This window comes from Phaseolus vulgaris, chromosome 4 (genome assembly GCF_000499845.2).
Source record: "Phaseolus vulgaris cultivar G19833 chromosome 4, P. vulgaris v2.0, whole genome shotgun sequence".
Lineage (NCBI taxonomy): Eukaryota > Viridiplantae > Streptophyta > Magnoliopsida > Fabales > Fabaceae > Phaseolus > Phaseolus vulgaris.
Window position 1 is genome coordinate 46,885,476 of NC_023756.2, and position 18,241 is coordinate 46,903,716.

General features: G+C 32.6%; 2 protein-coding genes across 3 annotated transcripts; one reads left to right on the plus strand and one right to left on the minus strand.

The window, feature by feature from the left end:
* The first annotated feature begins 1,371 nt into the window (after window positions 1–1,371).
* LOC137838083 (protein tesmin/TSO1-like CXC 5) lies at window positions 1,372–8,859 on the plus strand. Of its 2 annotated transcripts, none has more exons than XM_068647306.1 (8): window positions 1,372–1,963; window positions 3,173–3,280; window positions 4,298–4,475; window positions 5,334–5,684; window positions 6,069–6,169; window positions 6,242–6,336; window positions 7,417–7,839; window positions 8,134–8,859. In XM_068647306.1, exons 1-8 carry the CDS (start codon window positions 1,755–1,757, stop codon window positions 8,349–8,351), a joined length of 1,683 nt encoding a protein of 560 aa, XP_068503407.1. In that variant the 5' UTR covers window positions 1,372–1,754; the 3' UTR covers window positions 8,352–8,859. The 2 variants fall into 2 exon arrangements, with proteins under 2 accessions (XP_068503407.1, XP_068503408.1); XM_068647307.1 differs by having other exon boundaries at window positions 1,373–1,963; window positions 3,181–3,280.
* Window positions 8,860–10,436: 1,577 nt separating this feature from the next.
* Window positions 10,437–17,796, minus strand: LOC137838082 (peroxisomal fatty acid beta-oxidation multifunctional protein AIM1). Its single transcript, XM_068647305.1, has 18 exons — window positions 17,466–17,796; window positions 17,296–17,367; window positions 17,081–17,143; window positions 16,908–16,964; window positions 16,724–16,791; window positions 16,538–16,619; window positions 16,382–16,437; window positions 15,658–15,960; window positions 15,403–15,489; window positions 15,124–15,298; window positions 14,492–14,613; window positions 14,068–14,231; window positions 12,582–12,836; window positions 12,102–12,223; window positions 11,883–12,004; window positions 11,543–11,691; window positions 11,026–11,164; window positions 10,437–10,775 (listed from the first exon to the last, which is right to left on the minus strand). Exons 1-18 carry the CDS (start codon window positions 17,557–17,559, stop codon window positions 10,731–10,733), a joined length of 2,175 nt encoding a protein of 724 aa, XP_068503406.1. The 5' UTR covers window positions 17,560–17,796; the 3' UTR covers window positions 10,437–10,730.
* Window positions 17,797–18,241: the final 445 nt, after the last annotated feature.

The window sequence follows — 18,241 nt, forward strand, 5'->3', positions numbered from 1 at the left end:
AATATCAATTCAACTTGTTAATGAAATAATTTTAAAATTATTGATAATGAAACAATTTTAAAATTTAATTATGTGATATTATAATTATAAAATGAAAGTAATATTTTCTAACTTTGTATAAATTTTCTTTTTCAAGCCAACAATTTCATAGGATCCTTTTATTTTAGTGCCAACTTGTTTTTATTTTCTCTTTTAACTGAGCAAAAGAATCTTAAGAAAATATTTAATCCCAAAATCTGAAAAAAATTAATGATAAAAGAATCCCTCGTTTTCAACCCGTGCGTTTTTCAATTATTCGACACAGACCAATAAGAAGCTTCCACGTGTTCATGACAAAGCACACATGTCGCCTTTCTACTCAAGTTTCTACCCACCGTGGTGCTTGTTGCACCGTATAATTCCTCACCACAAAAAAATAAATTATTATGTCATCCATAAATTTTAAGGCATTTCAATTATAAAAAAATAAACTAATTTTAATATTTTTTACCTGTATATTTACCATAAAATATGTTGTTCTTTAAATAGCCATTTCATTTAATTAGTTTTTAAAATTTATTACATATACTAAACTAATAAGCAAAGAACAAGTAACTTTAATTTATCAGAGTAAATAAAATATTTAAAATAATAATTTTTTTAATATGAGTAATTGATATCTGTGGATTAAAACTCATATTAAATTAAAATAAATTAAAAAAAATTAGATTTACAAGAAAAACTTAATGCAAAACGAAAATTCAAAACATTGTCATTTAAGAATAAAGACTTCGATTATAGAATCAATGTTGTTTTTTTATAGATTAATTGATTGGACTCGTGTGTTTCTCTTAAAAAATATAATTAAAATACATATTTAATTTCTATTATTATACATTATACAAAAAAAAATCTAAAAATATCAAATTTCGTTAAGGAATAAAAAAAACTTAACTAATGTTATGGACAAAGTCAACTTTTAAACTTAAACAAAAAATATTGATTTTATATTAGAAAAATTAAAGAACTGCCTGATATATATATATATATATATATATATATATATATATTGAAATATTAAATTCTCATATAAATATTTCCAACAATTTATAGAGAAAATATTAAATAATATATATATATATAATGTCTCAAAAATATAAAAAAAAATGTTTGAATCTTACCATACCTTTAAACTATTTTTAAAATAATAATTATATTTTTCAAAATAGAAGATATCTTTATCCTACAGAGTAATTGCACTACGGCATTAGCTTGTGGTGGCTTCAGCGAACCGTGACCGTCGATGGATTTGATGCTTTGTGGAGCGTCAGATGAAACGGGCAATGCGATCTGGCCGTTCAATATTTACAACTAAATTGAATTTTCAAAAGCTTGGAAGAGAGAGGGAGTGTGTGTGTTTGTGTTGCGTTTTCTTCTTCTTCTCTTCTCCTTCTTCTTCTTCTGCTGCTTCTTCCTCCTTCTCCAAATCTCACTCTTCTTCTTCGTTTTCTCTGTCTATAATTTCTGCAACAACCTTATCTCTCTTCAGCTCCGCCTCCTCGAGCGCAGCGTTTGGATCCACGCGTCTCTCAATTTCGTCACACACGCAGCAATCAATCACGAGCTGCGCAATCCGCGCGCGGTGTTCGAATTCGAGCTGCGTTTCGAAGCTATCGACGCTTTGTTTCGTTCTAAAGCCGTAATCCTAGGTCCTTTTCGGCGGAATTCGGAAATCGTTGTGAGAGTTTTCGGATTTTTGTTTTGCTTCGCGTGCCATGGGTGAAGGCGAAGGAGCAGGTTGCGCTCCGAAGAATGCGTTGTCGTCGGAAGTTGTTGCGCCGGCGGTAGTGTCCACGGCGGCGCTGGAAGTTCCGGCAAGGAAGCTGGCGCGGCAGCTCGATTTCACGGGCGCGCCGGAGCATCCACAGCAGCAGCCGGTGGCGGTGTTGCCGTTGCCGCCGCAGGCGCCTCATGCAAGGGTTGGGTGAGTTTGTAGAAACTAGTTCTTTTTTAAATGATTTGCTGTATCTTTTCTGTTTTGAATTTTGATGTCTGGAGTGAAATTTTGATCGTGTGCTTCTTAGGAACACCTCAAAATCCATAAATTAGATGCTCATGTAATGGAGTCTTTTGTTTTAGTTTTAAAATTAGTGTGTGGCAGTCATCTTATCTAGGGAGTCACTGTTTGTTTGGAGGATTTTAGTTTTTGTGTGAGTTGAACTTTTAATGCATATGGAATGCCTCGGTTTTCTAGTAGAAAATGGCAATTTTATCAATCATTTCCGTTATTTCTTACTTTACCCAGACTCACATGTTTTCATTAGTTTGCTGTAACTGTGGTTTCTTCTTCCACTGGGAATAAGATGGTAGGAGGTTTAAATTGTTTTGAGTGTCTCGCATTAGTAAGGAACTTTAGAACTGTAGGCTTTCTTGCTAACACAATTTATGAAGTTGTTTGTAGTAATTTCAATTCGCTTTTGAGCTTTTAATGGTTTGGTACCGTTATAAGATGTAAGTATTATAAATTTATTGTTATATATGACATGTGTATACTCAATAAGATACAGGTGTGATGTGGGGGAGATTTGAATTTTGTTACAAAGTTGGATATGGATATAATAGAAAACTTATATGTATCATCTTATAAAATATCAAAAAACGAAATGAAAGTATCACAGACCCCCATATAGACATTGGTTGGTTGGGCCACTACATGATTGGAAGTTATTTTTATAATATGTTTTCTCTCTTTTTGTGTACATCAATCTATGTAGAGGGTGGGCCCTGGCGCAATGCTAAAGTTGAGTCCTGGATTCAAATCCAGAAAACCTCTTGTATATGCAAGGGTAAGGTTGCATACCATGCCCCTCCCCCATACCTTCACATAAAGAGGAGCCTTTTGGGACTGGGGTATAACATCAATCTATGTCTGGCTATTTTTTCCAAAGTATTATCTCGCACAATTGGAGTGATCTAGATTTTTCTCCAAATTTTTTCTCATGCAATGTGAATGTTGTTCACTCAGTTCTTTCACAATTGTAAGGCTTACATTTTATGAAGTTACTGTTTGAATTGAAATAGGCATTTCCTAGTTATAGTATTTTGAAGTTTTGGTTGAATGGTACATTATAACTCTGAATGTGATATTGACTATATGTTTTGATCTTCAGTTAACTAACCTTTACTTTTTCAGGAAACCAGAATCTCCAAAATCTAGATCAAGACCTAACTTTGAAATGAAAGATGCTACACCCAAGAAGCAAAAGCAGTGCAATTGTAAACACTCTAAATGCTTAAAGCTGTAAGCAAAACTCTCTCTCTCTCTAACAGTGTGTGGGTGTGTGCGTTGTCATGCTCTAAAGTTTACATAAACTCATGGAGTCTCTGTAGACTCAATATGTGAACACATAATAGTTTACCTGTTTATAAAAATAATACTAAAAACCTTCTAAATTACATATATATATGAACATAATATTTGTAACACAGTAATAATTCAACATTTCAGCTCTAAACACAGTGTCTTGGTGCTGTTCGTAGAGTATTAGTAACTTGTCAGAATTTTTTTTCTTTTTTTATATCAACAAAAAAAGGAATTTTCATAAATTACTCATCATTTGTTCATTATTTGTTTTTATTATGGTTTAGACTCAAAATCAATTCCTGATTTTACTTATTTTACTTTAGAAAATTGATTTTTTTGGTTTAGTTAAGTTGCCTCATTAAAGGACTCATTGCTATTTTGCTCCATTTTTTTTCTCTTCCTTCCTAGTTGTTTCTCCCATTGATTTTGTTTTTTGGGAACGTCTCCCCGATGTTTGAAAGATGAAATCAGTTTGGTGTGTTTGAAGGCAGATTTAAAGTGTTAACCTAAGCAACTCAGTGAATAGGGTACTATAAACCTAGGTGAGCTTGAACAATCAGCCATGGGAGTCAGTGGCCTGCTTTGAGTATGCATCCAATTTTTTGGAATAAACTTTCTCTTTCAATAATATTGAATACTTACAAAATTTCAAGGAAAATGGAAATATCACTCCTGCCAGAAAACAAATTGGAAAATGTTTTTATTCTGTTTCTGTCAAATTCCTTATTATATATGCATGGGTAGTTCTTTGATGAAGTCATTGATTCCATCACCAAAGTGAAGTTGAACCATTGTGGTGCAGCAATATATATATATTTTTTTTTAAAGAATCTGAAAGTGTATTATGTTAAAAAAATACTGTCTTCAGTAATTTATTTCTTTCAACAGAAGACATTTTGTTGTTGCAACTTACTGTTTGCTTTATGAAGCTAATTTTTGAAGTATTTTGAGCAGGTATTGTGAATGTTTTGCATCAGGAATATATTGTGATGGTTGCAACTGTGTAAATTGTTTCAACAATGTTGAAAATGAAGCTGCCAGAAGAGAAGCTGTTGAAGCTACCTTGGAGCGCAATCCAAATGCATTTAGGCCCAAAATTGCTAGTAGCCCACATGGAACACGTGATAGCAGGGTGCTTAGTTCTAACTTTTTGTGACTAGTAGTTTTTGGATTTACTGTTTTATTGTTTGGATGACGAAATCAGTTATATATAGTGGTTATATTGATCATAAAAGTTTCAACTTTTTGTTGGAGGATACTATGATGAATTATGTTCTGATAATGTCAGACATTGATTGTTCTTGAATTATCTGTCTCTTTCTGGTCATTGTGGAATTTTATGAAAAAGGGATATTTTCTGTGTATAATGGGAGGTCACTTTCTCAGTGTGATTTTTTTCTCATAGTAAAGTAAAAGCATGCTGTTGCTATTTCAATTGGGTGCAACATCCCATAATTGATAATCATGGAATCACGCGAGTGAAAAATCAATTTTCTGTTGGCTCATGCCCTTTGCTCTGTTGATTTTTATTTTTTCAAGTTATAATTTTGATCAGTTGTTCCTTTTGTCATTGTATTAAAAGAATTTTCTTCTTGATGAAACAAATTCATTTTTGTTTTTAGTTTCCTTATTTACATCTGCTTTTTGTAGCAACTCAAGGATATAAAGTCAATTTAAAATGCTAAAATCTACTTAGAATTTTAGAAGTAACTCAGTTAAATATATACTTTTTCAATCATGTTTCTATACAGTATGTCTTAGCAGGAAGTTGAACTTTTCATGCTATATTTTAATGGAAAGGCAGGAGCTTACCATTAAAATACTTGGCAAGTGCCTTGATTTATGTTCTACATAAATGGAAAATAAAGGTTTTTTGGACTTTAATATTCCTTGTAGAACTTGTTGAAACTAGAACATTTTTTTTTTGTATTTTATACTTTAAAAAATGTTTTTTTTCTTGTCTTGACTATCTGACTGAAAACAAATGTAGGAGGAGGCTGGGGATGTTTTAATATTAGGAAAACATAACAAGGGGTGTCATTGTAAAAAATCTGGGTGCCTCAAGAAGTACTGCGAATGCTTTCAAGCCAACATTCTTTGTTCTGAAAATTGTAAATGCATGGACTGCAAGAATTTTGAGGGAAGTGAAGAAAGGCAAGCTTTGTTTCATGGAGATCAAAATAACATGGCATATATTCAGCAAGCGGCAAACGCTGCCATAACTGGAGCTATTGGTTCCTCTGGTTATTCATCACCTCCGGTATCCAAGAAAAGAAAAGGTCAGGAACTCTTCTTTTGGCCTACAACCAAGGATCCATCCATTAGCAAGTTGGGACAACAGGTAAAACATGCTCATAGCACAATTCAACTAGCATAGGGGTTTATTTTAAGTGATTGATTAAATCAGTGAAATAGACAACATTAGTCCAGTCTACATAACTATTTTTAGTCACATAACTATGTTATTGTTAGGAGTTGGTATCATTATCATTTTATTTAAAGGATGCATCTAAACTTGAATTTCTAAATTGAACTTAGCTCCCTTTATTTAAATTGGATAGAATAGAGGCAATTAGGTTCAAGGTCAAAAGCCTCGGTTTCAAGACCTTTTTATGATGTGTGCTGCAATGTATAGTGAATGTGCTATTACTAATTCAGTATGATTAATGGGCGCTTTTTATTTTTGAAATTGTGTACACTATCAACATTTTTTAGTGCCCGCCAGGTAAACCATGTCAGAGGTCCAGCACCTTCTTCATCTTTGTCACCTATCTCAGGCGCTCGTGTTGGAACTGCAACGTTAGGTCCTTCAAAATTTATGTACAGGTAATGTTGGATACATATTTGAAATGATGATAAGTTTACTACGCTTAATTGCTGACTTGATTATTGTTAAAGGTCTCTTTTAGCAGACATTATTCAACCACAGCACCTCAAGGAGCTATGCTCAGTTCTGGTGCTAGTATCAGGACAAGCTGCAAAGACACTTACAGGTAAATTGACATCCTACATCACCAATCACCACTGCTGCTATTGATCTCTGAACGTCCATTATGTTTTCCTCGTTCAATGAAGAAGAACGAGAGAATGTGATGAAATTTGTGTCAATTATACAGCGGAGAATATAAATTTACATTATCCGCATTATATATACTAAAAGTAATGAATACAAGGATTTATGTTTGTTGAAATTATAGGGTTTAGGCATAGAGGGAGGAAAAGGAGAGAAGGAGTCTCCTTCTCCATTAACACTTTTAACAGAACAAAATTAGAAGCAAAATTGAAATTAGTTTCCACATATGTTAATTTGTAAAAACTCTCATAGTTTTCTAAAATTTATTTTTAAATTATTCATTTCATTTTTTTTTATTTTTTTTTCCTCTGCAAGCGCTTGAAATTGATATTAACTTAATAAGATGTATTACACAGCATAAACTACTAACCTTTGTTTATACCAATACTAGATCATAATTCTAACTAAATAAGGAAAAATATAATGAGATAATAAGGAACTACGGAAACCAAAGAAATAGGGAGAGTAATCTTGACTAATCCTATCAGATAATACCTATGATGGTCTAAATTATTCTAAAGATATAATCAAGATACTATTACATATTCTAATAACATTTATCCTAATTATTGTAATTACATAATAATACACAAAATGTAATATCTCTATTTACATTCTTTCTAACATGGTTCATCAAGGATTCGCTTTTATAACTAAATAACTCACTCTGTTTTGTGCATTAGGATAACAGTCGAAATTGAAGTTCATTAGCAAATAATCCATCTTTATTAATTTTTGTTTTATTTTTGGAAAGTTACATAATGACATTTGTCCATCTCACATTTGTCAATCTGTACAACAATAATGAGGAAGCAAGTCATGAAACACTGCTGCTATAGGGTCCGTCGTGGGACATTTTGTATTACATTTTTGGGGTACTACCTGCTAGGTTCATTTTCATCTGATGCTTTTTATTACATATCAAGTGACTTCAGCCTTGTTAATGTATACATCAGTAATTACTTTTTTTCTCATCAATTATTGTTATTATTATGACCAGACCAGAAAATTTTAATGGAAAAGCATGCAGAAGATCAGACAGAAACATCCCTTGCTTCGTCAAGTCAAGAGCCATTACCACCAAATCAAATGGAAGGTCATGTTGAGAAGACTGTGGCTGATGATTGTTCGAGTGCAAACCAAACAGATAAAATCAGCCCAGATGATTCCAGCTCCGATGGTGCTGATGTCCCAAAAGGAAGGCCAATGTCTCCTGGGACTTTAGCCTTGATGTGTGATGAGCAAGATACAATGTTCATGACAGCCGCCTCCCCCATTGGGCCAATGGCTCATGCTTGCAATACATCTTCACAATTTCCTTATGGACAAGGAATGACAGAGGTCTATGCTGAGCAAGAAAGGATTGTATTAACAAAGTTTAGGGATTTTCTCAATAGGGTTATCACTATGGGAGAAATCAATGGCAAGTTAATACTTTCCTTTCCTCCTTTCCGTATAATTTTACTTTTGTTAACATTCTTAAAATCCCTTGGTGTTGGCTTTGGCAAGAAGACCTTTCCATTGTGCAATTAAATTATTATGTTTTACATGGCTGTCATTTCAAATGGTTCTGAAATTTCTGATGCCACCAGTCTAACGTTACCTATTGGGTGCTTGACTCTGGTATTAAATGCATTATTGTATGGTATGACTGTCATATAATTTCAGTACCTGCTTTATTGTTAAAAATGACTAATTTCTAGATTCTCATTTTCAGAAACAAAGTGTTCTTCGTTGGCCAGAAATGAATTAGAGAATCAAAAGGACCCAATCATCAATGGCGTTGGAAATGCCAGCTCGCGTCAACATGGAGCCAGTAGCAATGGTGTTACCAAACCTGCTGCTTCACCTTTGGCAACAACTTCGACAAGTATGATCCCTGCCAATATTTCTGAAAATGGGGAATCTAAGGTCAAAATCGAAAAAGATATATGAAAATAATCTAACTTAGAAGGATGCGCACATATATGATTGAAAGAAGAAATGAAAATGTTTTCAAGGTATGCTAGAACTTCTCTGTAATATAATTATAAAAGCATTGTCATTCTTCATTTTCTGCCTCATCCAAAAGGTCTGCAAAGCATACAGACCCCACCATTAGCCCATGTAGGATCAATTTTTTTTCTTCTTTTTATCTATTTTCTTGTCCTCCTTTTGGTCATTCATAGATATCTAAATTAATTTTTCAGCTTCAACATTGCTTTATCGCGATGCTTGTAAATTGCTGAGTTATAATTTCATAAAGTATATCGCTTAGATTTTTCTTTGAATGACTTCCATAGCTTGTAATTTAAATATACATTTTTATTCAGGGATTTTTCAATGTCTCCCTTTTCTTCTGCTTTGTTCATTACTGTGTCCTCTGTATTGACAGCAATATTTTAAGCTGAGTTTAGCTCTCTGTAATAATTCAATAAGTTTGTTACTGCCTTTGGTTAGGCCATTCAGTGTTTTAATATTTTAGATTTGTATTGTATACAACTAGTATTCTTACCCATGAACAGGACTTTTTAAAAAATAAAATGCATTTATCATATAAATTTAAGTTTATCAAAATATAATTAAAATTTAATATATAAGTATTTTATTTTGTAAAATTGAATGATAATACTTCACTACTTTTATAGTGGGAATGTATTTAAGTTATCTATATACTCTTCTAATAGAATGCACTTTATCATACATTTTTTTCAATCAACATATGATAATCGAGTAGATTTAAATGAAGTAACAGTTAATAATTTCATATGTTCTGAAAATAATTAATTAAATATTTTATTTTGGTACATGAAAACAAGTAAGTTTTACAAACTTAAAATAAATTTAGTTCACTGCATCAATTAGAAGTGGTTAAAACAATTTGAAATAGGTATTTTAATAATAGACTTTGAAAGAACAACAAAATAACATAGGTTGGTACCTAAATAAAAAATAAATAAAAAAACTTGTATGTAACAAAAATCATTTCTTTTTTGTTTTTGTTTTTATTCCAGAAATAATCACAAATGATTAATCATGTGTGCATAAAGATAAAGTTCAACTTAAAAGAACTTTAGAAAGTTATTAAAGATAAGGTGCAACTTTAAAAAGTGATTGATATTCCCTCTTGTTTATTTTTATTATTTTTATGTAAAACATAAATATGTAAGGAGTTGTCTTTCTTTAAATTTGAAAGAAAAACTTAAATTAAAAGAAAAAAAAATCATTTTTTGTTATACATATTTTATCACTGGTATATCCATTTGTAATAATAGTTGGTTCCTCATTTATTAAAAATGCAGAATGAGTTGACTTTCTTTAGAGAAAATAACAAATAAATAATTATGCTTGAAATTAGATCCAAGATAATCATTCTCTTAGTTCCTCCTTTTATTTAACAAAGTTCAGATTTTCTTTTTAATTTACTTTTTTCATTTCTCTTTTTATTTTATTTTTTTCATTTCTTTTTATTTTATTTTATTTTCATTTCTTTTGTGAGAGGTAATTGGTCCCTCAATTCTATTATTTATAGATTTTGGAGAGGGTAATTGCTTATTTTGTAAGAAACACAGTGAATTAGAAGTTCCATTATACTAAATCTTTTTCTTTATTCATTCGTCACCATATTTTTTCATGGGTTGGTGATTTGACATCACTTGTATTCAAATAAGTAAAAATTAAAGTTAACATAAAAGGTAATTAATAATAGTTAATTCCAATGGTGAGATGTTAAAGTGAGTAGCGGAAAATGAAAGAAAATAAAATACTTAAAGTAAAAATAAGTTAAAAGCAAAGTACTTCATTTATTATTTTCATATTATTATTCTTTTAATAGTAGAAAAATGAAAAAAAAATTCATAATCAAATTTAGGTTATATATAATCATTTATTTCATCATTTTCAACATCATAATATATATATTGCGAAAACTGATATTGAGAAATTAATTTGAAAGGTTTTTAATTTTAAAAAAAAAAATTGTCTAAACCAAGTTTTAAAAAAATCATTTTTTATCAAGGGAGAAAATCACTGGAACACTAGTTGTAACTGCTACAGCATGTTCGAATTCTCATTTAAACAAAGAGTATGTTCGTAGCAAATCCAAACAAACTAGTAGCTTAATATGTTCAATCAAAATGCATTAAACACTTTTCAGCAGCACTCAAGAAAAGGGACTTTGAATCACAACTACTTAAGATGCATGATCAATAAAATTTTACTTTTGCAAAACCAATTTTATCATATTATTAAAACTGGGAAGAAAGCAAATTTTATTATCTGTTACATTTTCTATGGTAGAACGAGCATCCAACATGCTGGAACACTTGGGCTTTATCATAGACGCGCCACTGGCTTTGGGGTAGATGAAGCAGGTGCACTCTGCAACCAATACAAAATACCAAGTCAAGCACTTTATCTTGTTGAACAATGCAAGATTTGTATGATAAGAAAGACAATCTTATTCCTATGTAATAATACATTTATAACTACTAAAAAAACTAGTTATTGAAATCATTGAAACTTTCCCATTTTCCCTGAACATGTTTGGATAATCAAGGACTGAATCATACACATTATTAAAGCTGAATTTCAAGAAATTTGAATACAGTAGAAAGAAGAAGCATCTTACCAGAGGAATGCCTTTGAGCGCTCTTTCTTCCAAATACTTTGAGGGTTTGTAGAAGTTACCATATAATTGTGTCCATTTTTTTAGGCTGGTATAGATATGATTAGCCCCAACCAAATCTGCCCAGAAAACAATGCCACCCCTGCAAAAAACAAGTGACAGCAAAGCAAGTGCAGGTTATAAGGAGTTCAAACATTTGGCAAATTGCTATACTTAATTATGTAACAATCATGCAATTTCCTTGTGATGCCTTTTCTTAGTGATTCATGCACTTCATTGGTCCTAGGATGATGCATAATAAGCATAAAAGAAGAACTCAAACAGATCCTATTTTTGTTTTTCCCAATGAAGTTACCCAGTGCTGCATATCACTCACAATTAGCCAGTAGCACAGTTTGCCTTTCTTTAATAACATCTCTTTTTTTTTTGTTGCTGTTCCTTATTGGTTATTGCTTTTTATTTCCTTGTCCCCTTTTCTTAGTTATGTCAATTTAAAAGATTGAAAAAAAGGAAATCCAACCGGTAATTGGGGAAGCTCATTCCAAGAACAGATGCAATGTCGAGGTCCGATGCTCGAATAACAACTCCATCTTCTAAAACACGGCATGCCTCATTCACTACTGGAAAGAGAATCATCTCCACGATCTCTTGGTCAGTAACAGATATAGGCTGCAAATAAAACAAATACTATTAGCTCTCCTTCACTCAATGAGAGACAAATATATATTTTCCAACTAGTGATAGAGAGGGAACTTAAGATTAAACCAACACATTGAAAGCTATTATGTCAACTTCAATGCAGTGCTAACATAAATGGGAGTAGTAATATTTTCTAATATGACACTGCCAAATAAAACAACCTTTCCATTGGGCATAATATTGCAAACTCTTCTAGACTCCTCGATGATTGGTAGTATTGAAGGATCAGGTTTTGGCTTGCTACCCTTTTCATAAATGTAGTAACCTTTCCCATTGTTTTTGCCTGGTAGAACATAGATAGCCAAGGTCACAAATCATTCATTACATTCCCTGTACATAGAAAGTAAAAATTATTAAAAAGAACATTGATACACAATTACCATTTCGCCCAGATTTGATCAAAAGATCAAGCAATGGAGATTTAAATACGCGATCAGAAAAAGCATCGGCAAATACTTTGGATGTAGCAACAGCAACTCCATAGCCAGCCAAGTCTGCAAGCCTGCAAATAACAGAAAGTTTGACTTCATACTATGGAACCACAGTTCAATATTTAATGCTTTGGTTCTCACATACCCATGAAACCATTAAATTTTTCTTTTATACCAGTTCTTAATTTTAGCATAGTATTGGTGACTTGAGATTTAAATGCATGTTTCAAAATGCGGCGATGGCTTGAAACAGTTTTTATAACATAGGATTCAACTAGAAACTTCAAGATAGTGAAATGGTATCATTTGCATACACATATTGGGAATGCATGGCAAAGCAATAATATCAATTAACAAATCCATAAAAGTGTAAAAAATTTATTAACATGTATCTTCGAAAATACAGAACTCCTGAGAAAAGAGGATTACTGGAAAGGACCGATTGGAAAGCCAAAGTTGCGTATCAATGTGTCAATTCTGTAAGCATCAACTCCCAAGTTGACCAACAACTGGGCAGCCTGTGAATATGGGAAGAATGTTTTATTCACTGCAAAGCCTGTGCAGTTACCCACCACAACGGGAGCCTTCTTTATGACTTTACCAACGGTTATCAGATCAAGAATCACTTGTGGAGAAGTTTTATCAGTTCGTATAATCTCCAAAAGAGGCATAACGTGGGCAGGACTGTATATCAAAGAAATGAAATTAGAAAGCCTCCATAAAACGTGTTTTCTAACAGTTGTTTAAAACATGTTCCTAGTACAAGAGACAAATGTAATTTCACTATCTAAGCTGACATTAACTACCAGAATTCAGAAACTTCTATAGCGTAGGGTAAGTGTGCAGTATACAAGTTACCTCATTTATAGTAAACGACATTTGTATATGCTTGAGGCAATAAGTGTGGCTACATTAACTAAATAATTATAGTTGCCTTTTGACTATGATCAAGTGTGGGATCTCTAGACATGAAATCATGAAATTAACCATAAAGCACATGAACATGGATCCCAGAGGAAAGGAGACAATGGAAAATAACCAGTTTTTAACTGGGATAAGCCTCAGAAAACCAATTTAAAGATAACAAATACATTATAAAACTAAATTCATTAGAGTCATCTGAATTCTCTTTGCTTGGCTCAACTATATTCAACCAAGTCCATCAGGAAACTAGCCTATTGACAGGCCTAATTTCTTTGAAATATAGGACTGGATTACTTCTTCTGACCAAAGAAATCATAGAACCTATTTCTGAAAAATGTAGTTTCTTTGTCATTCACATCAATGCAGGAAATAGATTACCAGAAAGTATAGAATGGAACTTATGTGGCTTCACTATATAGAGCTTACAGTTAAATAGAACTTTTTTAAAATCAACCAACAATATTATGCTCTCATATTGTTTTCATAAAGAGGAGTAATTAAAGCTTCTACATCCCTTGTATAAAAGAATACTCTAAAAAGTCGGGGGCAATTCTTCTGGTGGATCAAGCAAGTCTATCATGGATAAATCTAAAGGAATAACTTGCTGCCAGAAATTAAACATACATGCTACAGCACCCACCTGCAGCCCCAAAACACTAGCCCAGCATTTTCAACAAGAATTATTCATAAAAAGATGCTCAATCATATTTTTTCATAATGTTCAACATAGAATAGCATGACAGACTTCACATTCCATTAATTCCCCCGAGAACAGGAATACGTGCCAAAGGGGCATAAATTATAAATTATGAATCAAGCGCTGTTGACTTCTCTCAGCATATAAAAACAACAATACAAAGAAATCTAATGTAGTATTTGTTCCTATTCTCACAAAAATACTCCCTCGTAAACTGAATTCACTGATCAAGAAAATAAAAAAGGTCCTCTTTATTTTAAAAATCAAGATAATAAGAAAAATGAGATAGATAACCTGAAAAAATGAGCACCCGCAATGCGATCTTGAGAGCTGGTCATTTTACCAACAAGATTAAGGTCAATAGTTGATGTGTTTGATGCTAAAATGCAGTGTGGAGGACAGATCTTCTCAAGATCACTAAATATGGTTTGTTTGAGACTGAGATTTTCAATTACAGCCTACAGAGAGAGAAAATTAATGCTATTTAGATTTGAACAGACAACAGTATAAGCAAAGAAATGTTCCATTACATATATCCTCAGCTGAATGTTAAATATTTCCACTGTTTGAAAAGTATTCAGTGCCATGAAACTGAGGAATTGAACTGAAGAATAAATGTTAACACGAAAAGCACTTTGCTAAGTTTTTGAAAGGATCCAAAATTAAAAAACATGTCACCTATTTTCCCAGTAAAACAAAAGTACTTCAGGCAACCAACCTCAATAACCAAGTCCACATCTTTAAATTCTGAGTAATCCAGAACACCTTGAAGCAGTGACAGTGCAGCATCTGCCTTCTGTTTCGTCAACTTTCCTCTTCTTAGTAAGGCATTAACATTTCCTGCCAAGCAAGATGAAGCAAACATAAATTAAAAAAAGTCTACAAGATTATCACATGTATCAAAGGTGAGACTGTGAGTAGTTTACACTTTTCATAAAGGCCTAGCATTTCGTTAAAATGATTACAAAGGAGAAAACCTTCCTTCAAATATGACAAATAACAGATACATAAAGCAAAGAGCATTAATTCACTAACATCTATTTTAATAGCAATTAGATTATATAAACAAATCAATGTCCAGAAAATGTACTATTGATGATATACATATTAAACCAACCATTTGATAGCAGGTGCATATTAAAAATGCCCCAAAGACTAATTCTGCTGAGCATGATATTTGTACATACAAGTCCAAGACTATGGAAGACACTACTCACAGCAACTAAGAACAACTTGTTATTAACTTCAACCAATTAACAATTGGTCTTCTGCATCCAAGTATCCCTACTTAACCAATTGATCACCTGTATCAAATTATTCCTAATTCACTCACATGACTGGAATAGTCACCTTCTATTGTTTTTATTCCCTTCATAAGCAATTCAGAATTGATTTCCTTGAGTAAGACATGAATGTTGCCAAGTAGAAGAGCAGTAGCAATGCCAGATCCCATTAGACCTCCTCCAACAACAGCAGCTTTTTTAACATTTCTCGGCTTAAGACCAATATCAGTTACACCAGGCACCTGCCAAAACAGAGTAGTCAGTTGTTTCCTCAAGTTTAGTCAATATAAAATGAGAAATCCATATTAAAAACCCAAACCCACAAAGGTCATATCTAACCATGTACCTTTGTTATAGCCCGCTGAGCAAAGAAGACATTAATTAAACCTTTTGATGTGTTCGACACAACTAATTGCTTGAATACTTCTGCCTCCTGTAATTAGAACTGGTTATAAGCTGTGAATGCTAACAATGCTAGACCAAAAACTACATCTATCTCGGACTAGAAATTAATATGACAAGAAACTAAGTGCATAAAAATGGAAGGAAGAAAGCACATATTTCCTTCTGAACAAAGACTATATCTTAGAACCAATAATACCTTTAGCACACCACTATAGCCACCATGAACTATTCCATATTCAATCACATCTACGCAAGCCAGCTGCTGAGGCAAATGTGGAGCAGTCTTTTTTACTTGTTGCCTGGCAGTTCCCAACAACTCACGTGCTTCAGACAGGGAACCAATTTTGTCTGTCCTATGAAGTGAACGAACCCAGGGTTTGCGCCTCTCTCCTATTTCAAGAGCCCACAGCCTAGATACCTTTAGTAACTCCTCAGAAGACACAATAGAATCAATAAGTCCTAATTTCTTCCCTTCTTCCGACGTAATAGGTTTAGATTTCTGCAAGAAATGCAACATTAAAATTAACATATTTGTTCTGCATCACAAAGCTTTTTAATATATATATATATATATATACACACACATATATATATACATGATAAATTTCAGGGAAGAAAATAATGTTTACTAGAATGAAGTCTGCAAAAAAGTTAAGCACAGTAATGAAGATCCCAAAGTACCACAAATCATAGAGTTGTTCCTCTCTAGCTATTCTTCCAAAGTTGTATTCATTGAATTTAGTGTGTGCAATTATTTGTGACACTTTGCTAACAAAGTAAGATCTCCAGTTTTCCCACTTTTTTCTATTAATTTTCTTTTTACATTTCACAAATCACTAAATAAGTTTTGGGGTTCATCTACCACGGTCAAAAATGCAGTGGGAACACAAACAAATGAAAAACAATGGTCAGTGTCTTACCAGCATCATTTCAACAGCTTTAGACAGCCCAATAAGCCTTGGAAGACGTTGCGTTCCTTAAAAATTACAAATTTTGTTAATATTATTTTGAGCAAGTGCTACTAAATGATGAAAAGTTCCTCATCTTGAATATACGTGCATGCAAATCTTGATTACCTCCAAATCCAGGAATAATACCAAGAGTCAGCTCTGGTAGACCCAATTGAGCTCTCGGAGCTGCAATGCGTGCATGGCATCCCTACACACCGACAAGGTGTTACAGTTCATGCACTAATGAAGACACCTGGACAACAATTCTTATTTAAAGGAACAGCATCACTCCTCAACTAGGAAAAAACTAACCATAGCCAGTTCTAAGCCACCTCCAAGAGCAAGCCCCTCTACTGCTGCAACAACAGGCTTCTTCGAATCTGAATTTGTCAATAATGTTAATTAATAAAACAGCAAAAGTAACATTTACAGAAGCACCAAGAAAATGTCTCCATCAAGGTAAGCCCAAACTAAAAGAATAGTTACAAGTTACAACCTTCAATCGCATTGACTACTAGTTCCACTGAAACATCAGGGAGATGCGAGGAATCCCCTGCCAAGAAAAACAGCAAATACAGTTAATTCAAAGTTCAAAAACTTTCAAGACTCATAACCATAGCTGATCTAAATTTTGCAAAACGGATGTGTGATCATACTATCATATCTTACCGGTATCGTGAACTTTCTTCATAACACTGATATCAAAGCCACCAGAAAATCTCCCACCTTTGCCTGAAATTATGGTGGAAGCAAGATAAAACAATCACACATGCAAAATTCCTCACTTGAACAATGAATTGTATAAAAACCAATGTCGGCAGCATCATAAAATTAAACCAAAAAATCATCACACATGTAAAATCCAAATAAACCTAGACACTTACCGGTCAAAACTATAGCTTTCACATCATTCCTCCTTGCTGCCTCATCAAATCTGTCTTTCAACCCCATGATAACTGATCAAAACAATCAAAACATCACACATAGTCAATTCATGAAATAAATCAAAAAAATAGAATTGACAGAGAATGAAGAATTGGTGAATCAAGCTTACTTGGAATGGCCAAAGCATTGACGGGTGGGTTGCCCATAGTGATGACAGCAACCCCATCAGCTCCAACCTCAAAATCAACCTTAGGCAACGCCATCTCTGAGAGAAACAAGTCCCAAGTTCCTTCCTTTTCGAATCAAACTATGTTGTTTCACATGAAACTGAGAGAACACAAAATGGGTTTAAGAAGGATAAGGCCAAAGACTATGATGGAAAGTGGCAATCGATTTAGAAGACAATGAATTTCGTGGGGTGTTTCCCCACCGAATAGAAAATGTGAAAAAAAATGAAGAAATTATTACATGATAAAAAATAAATATATCATTTCACACATAATTTTGAAACCTTAAACATTAATTAATATATCATAATTTCAGAGACATTTTTTAAGTTTTATTTATTTATTTTTAGAAGATTATACAATCATGCAGACTTGAATACTATCATATTCATTATACATTCTCAATAAAAGAAAAAAAAACATTTTTAATTTTAAGAATATAAATACTAAATTGGTCGGAAGTGATGATCCGATAACATTTGATATTAAAAATGTCCGTATAAAAATCTTAAAATAATAAAAAATATACAATAAATTAAATTCTTTATAATAATACTTTTTTTTATTGATAATAAAAAATCCAATAAATATGAACCACTTCAGAAGTGGTTCAACCCGTATAAAAAAAACTCAAGTCAACTTATTTAACTGGACTTTGAGATCTAATCTAAAAAAACAAACCCTTAAAAGAAACATCAACAAATCGTCTTCATACAGA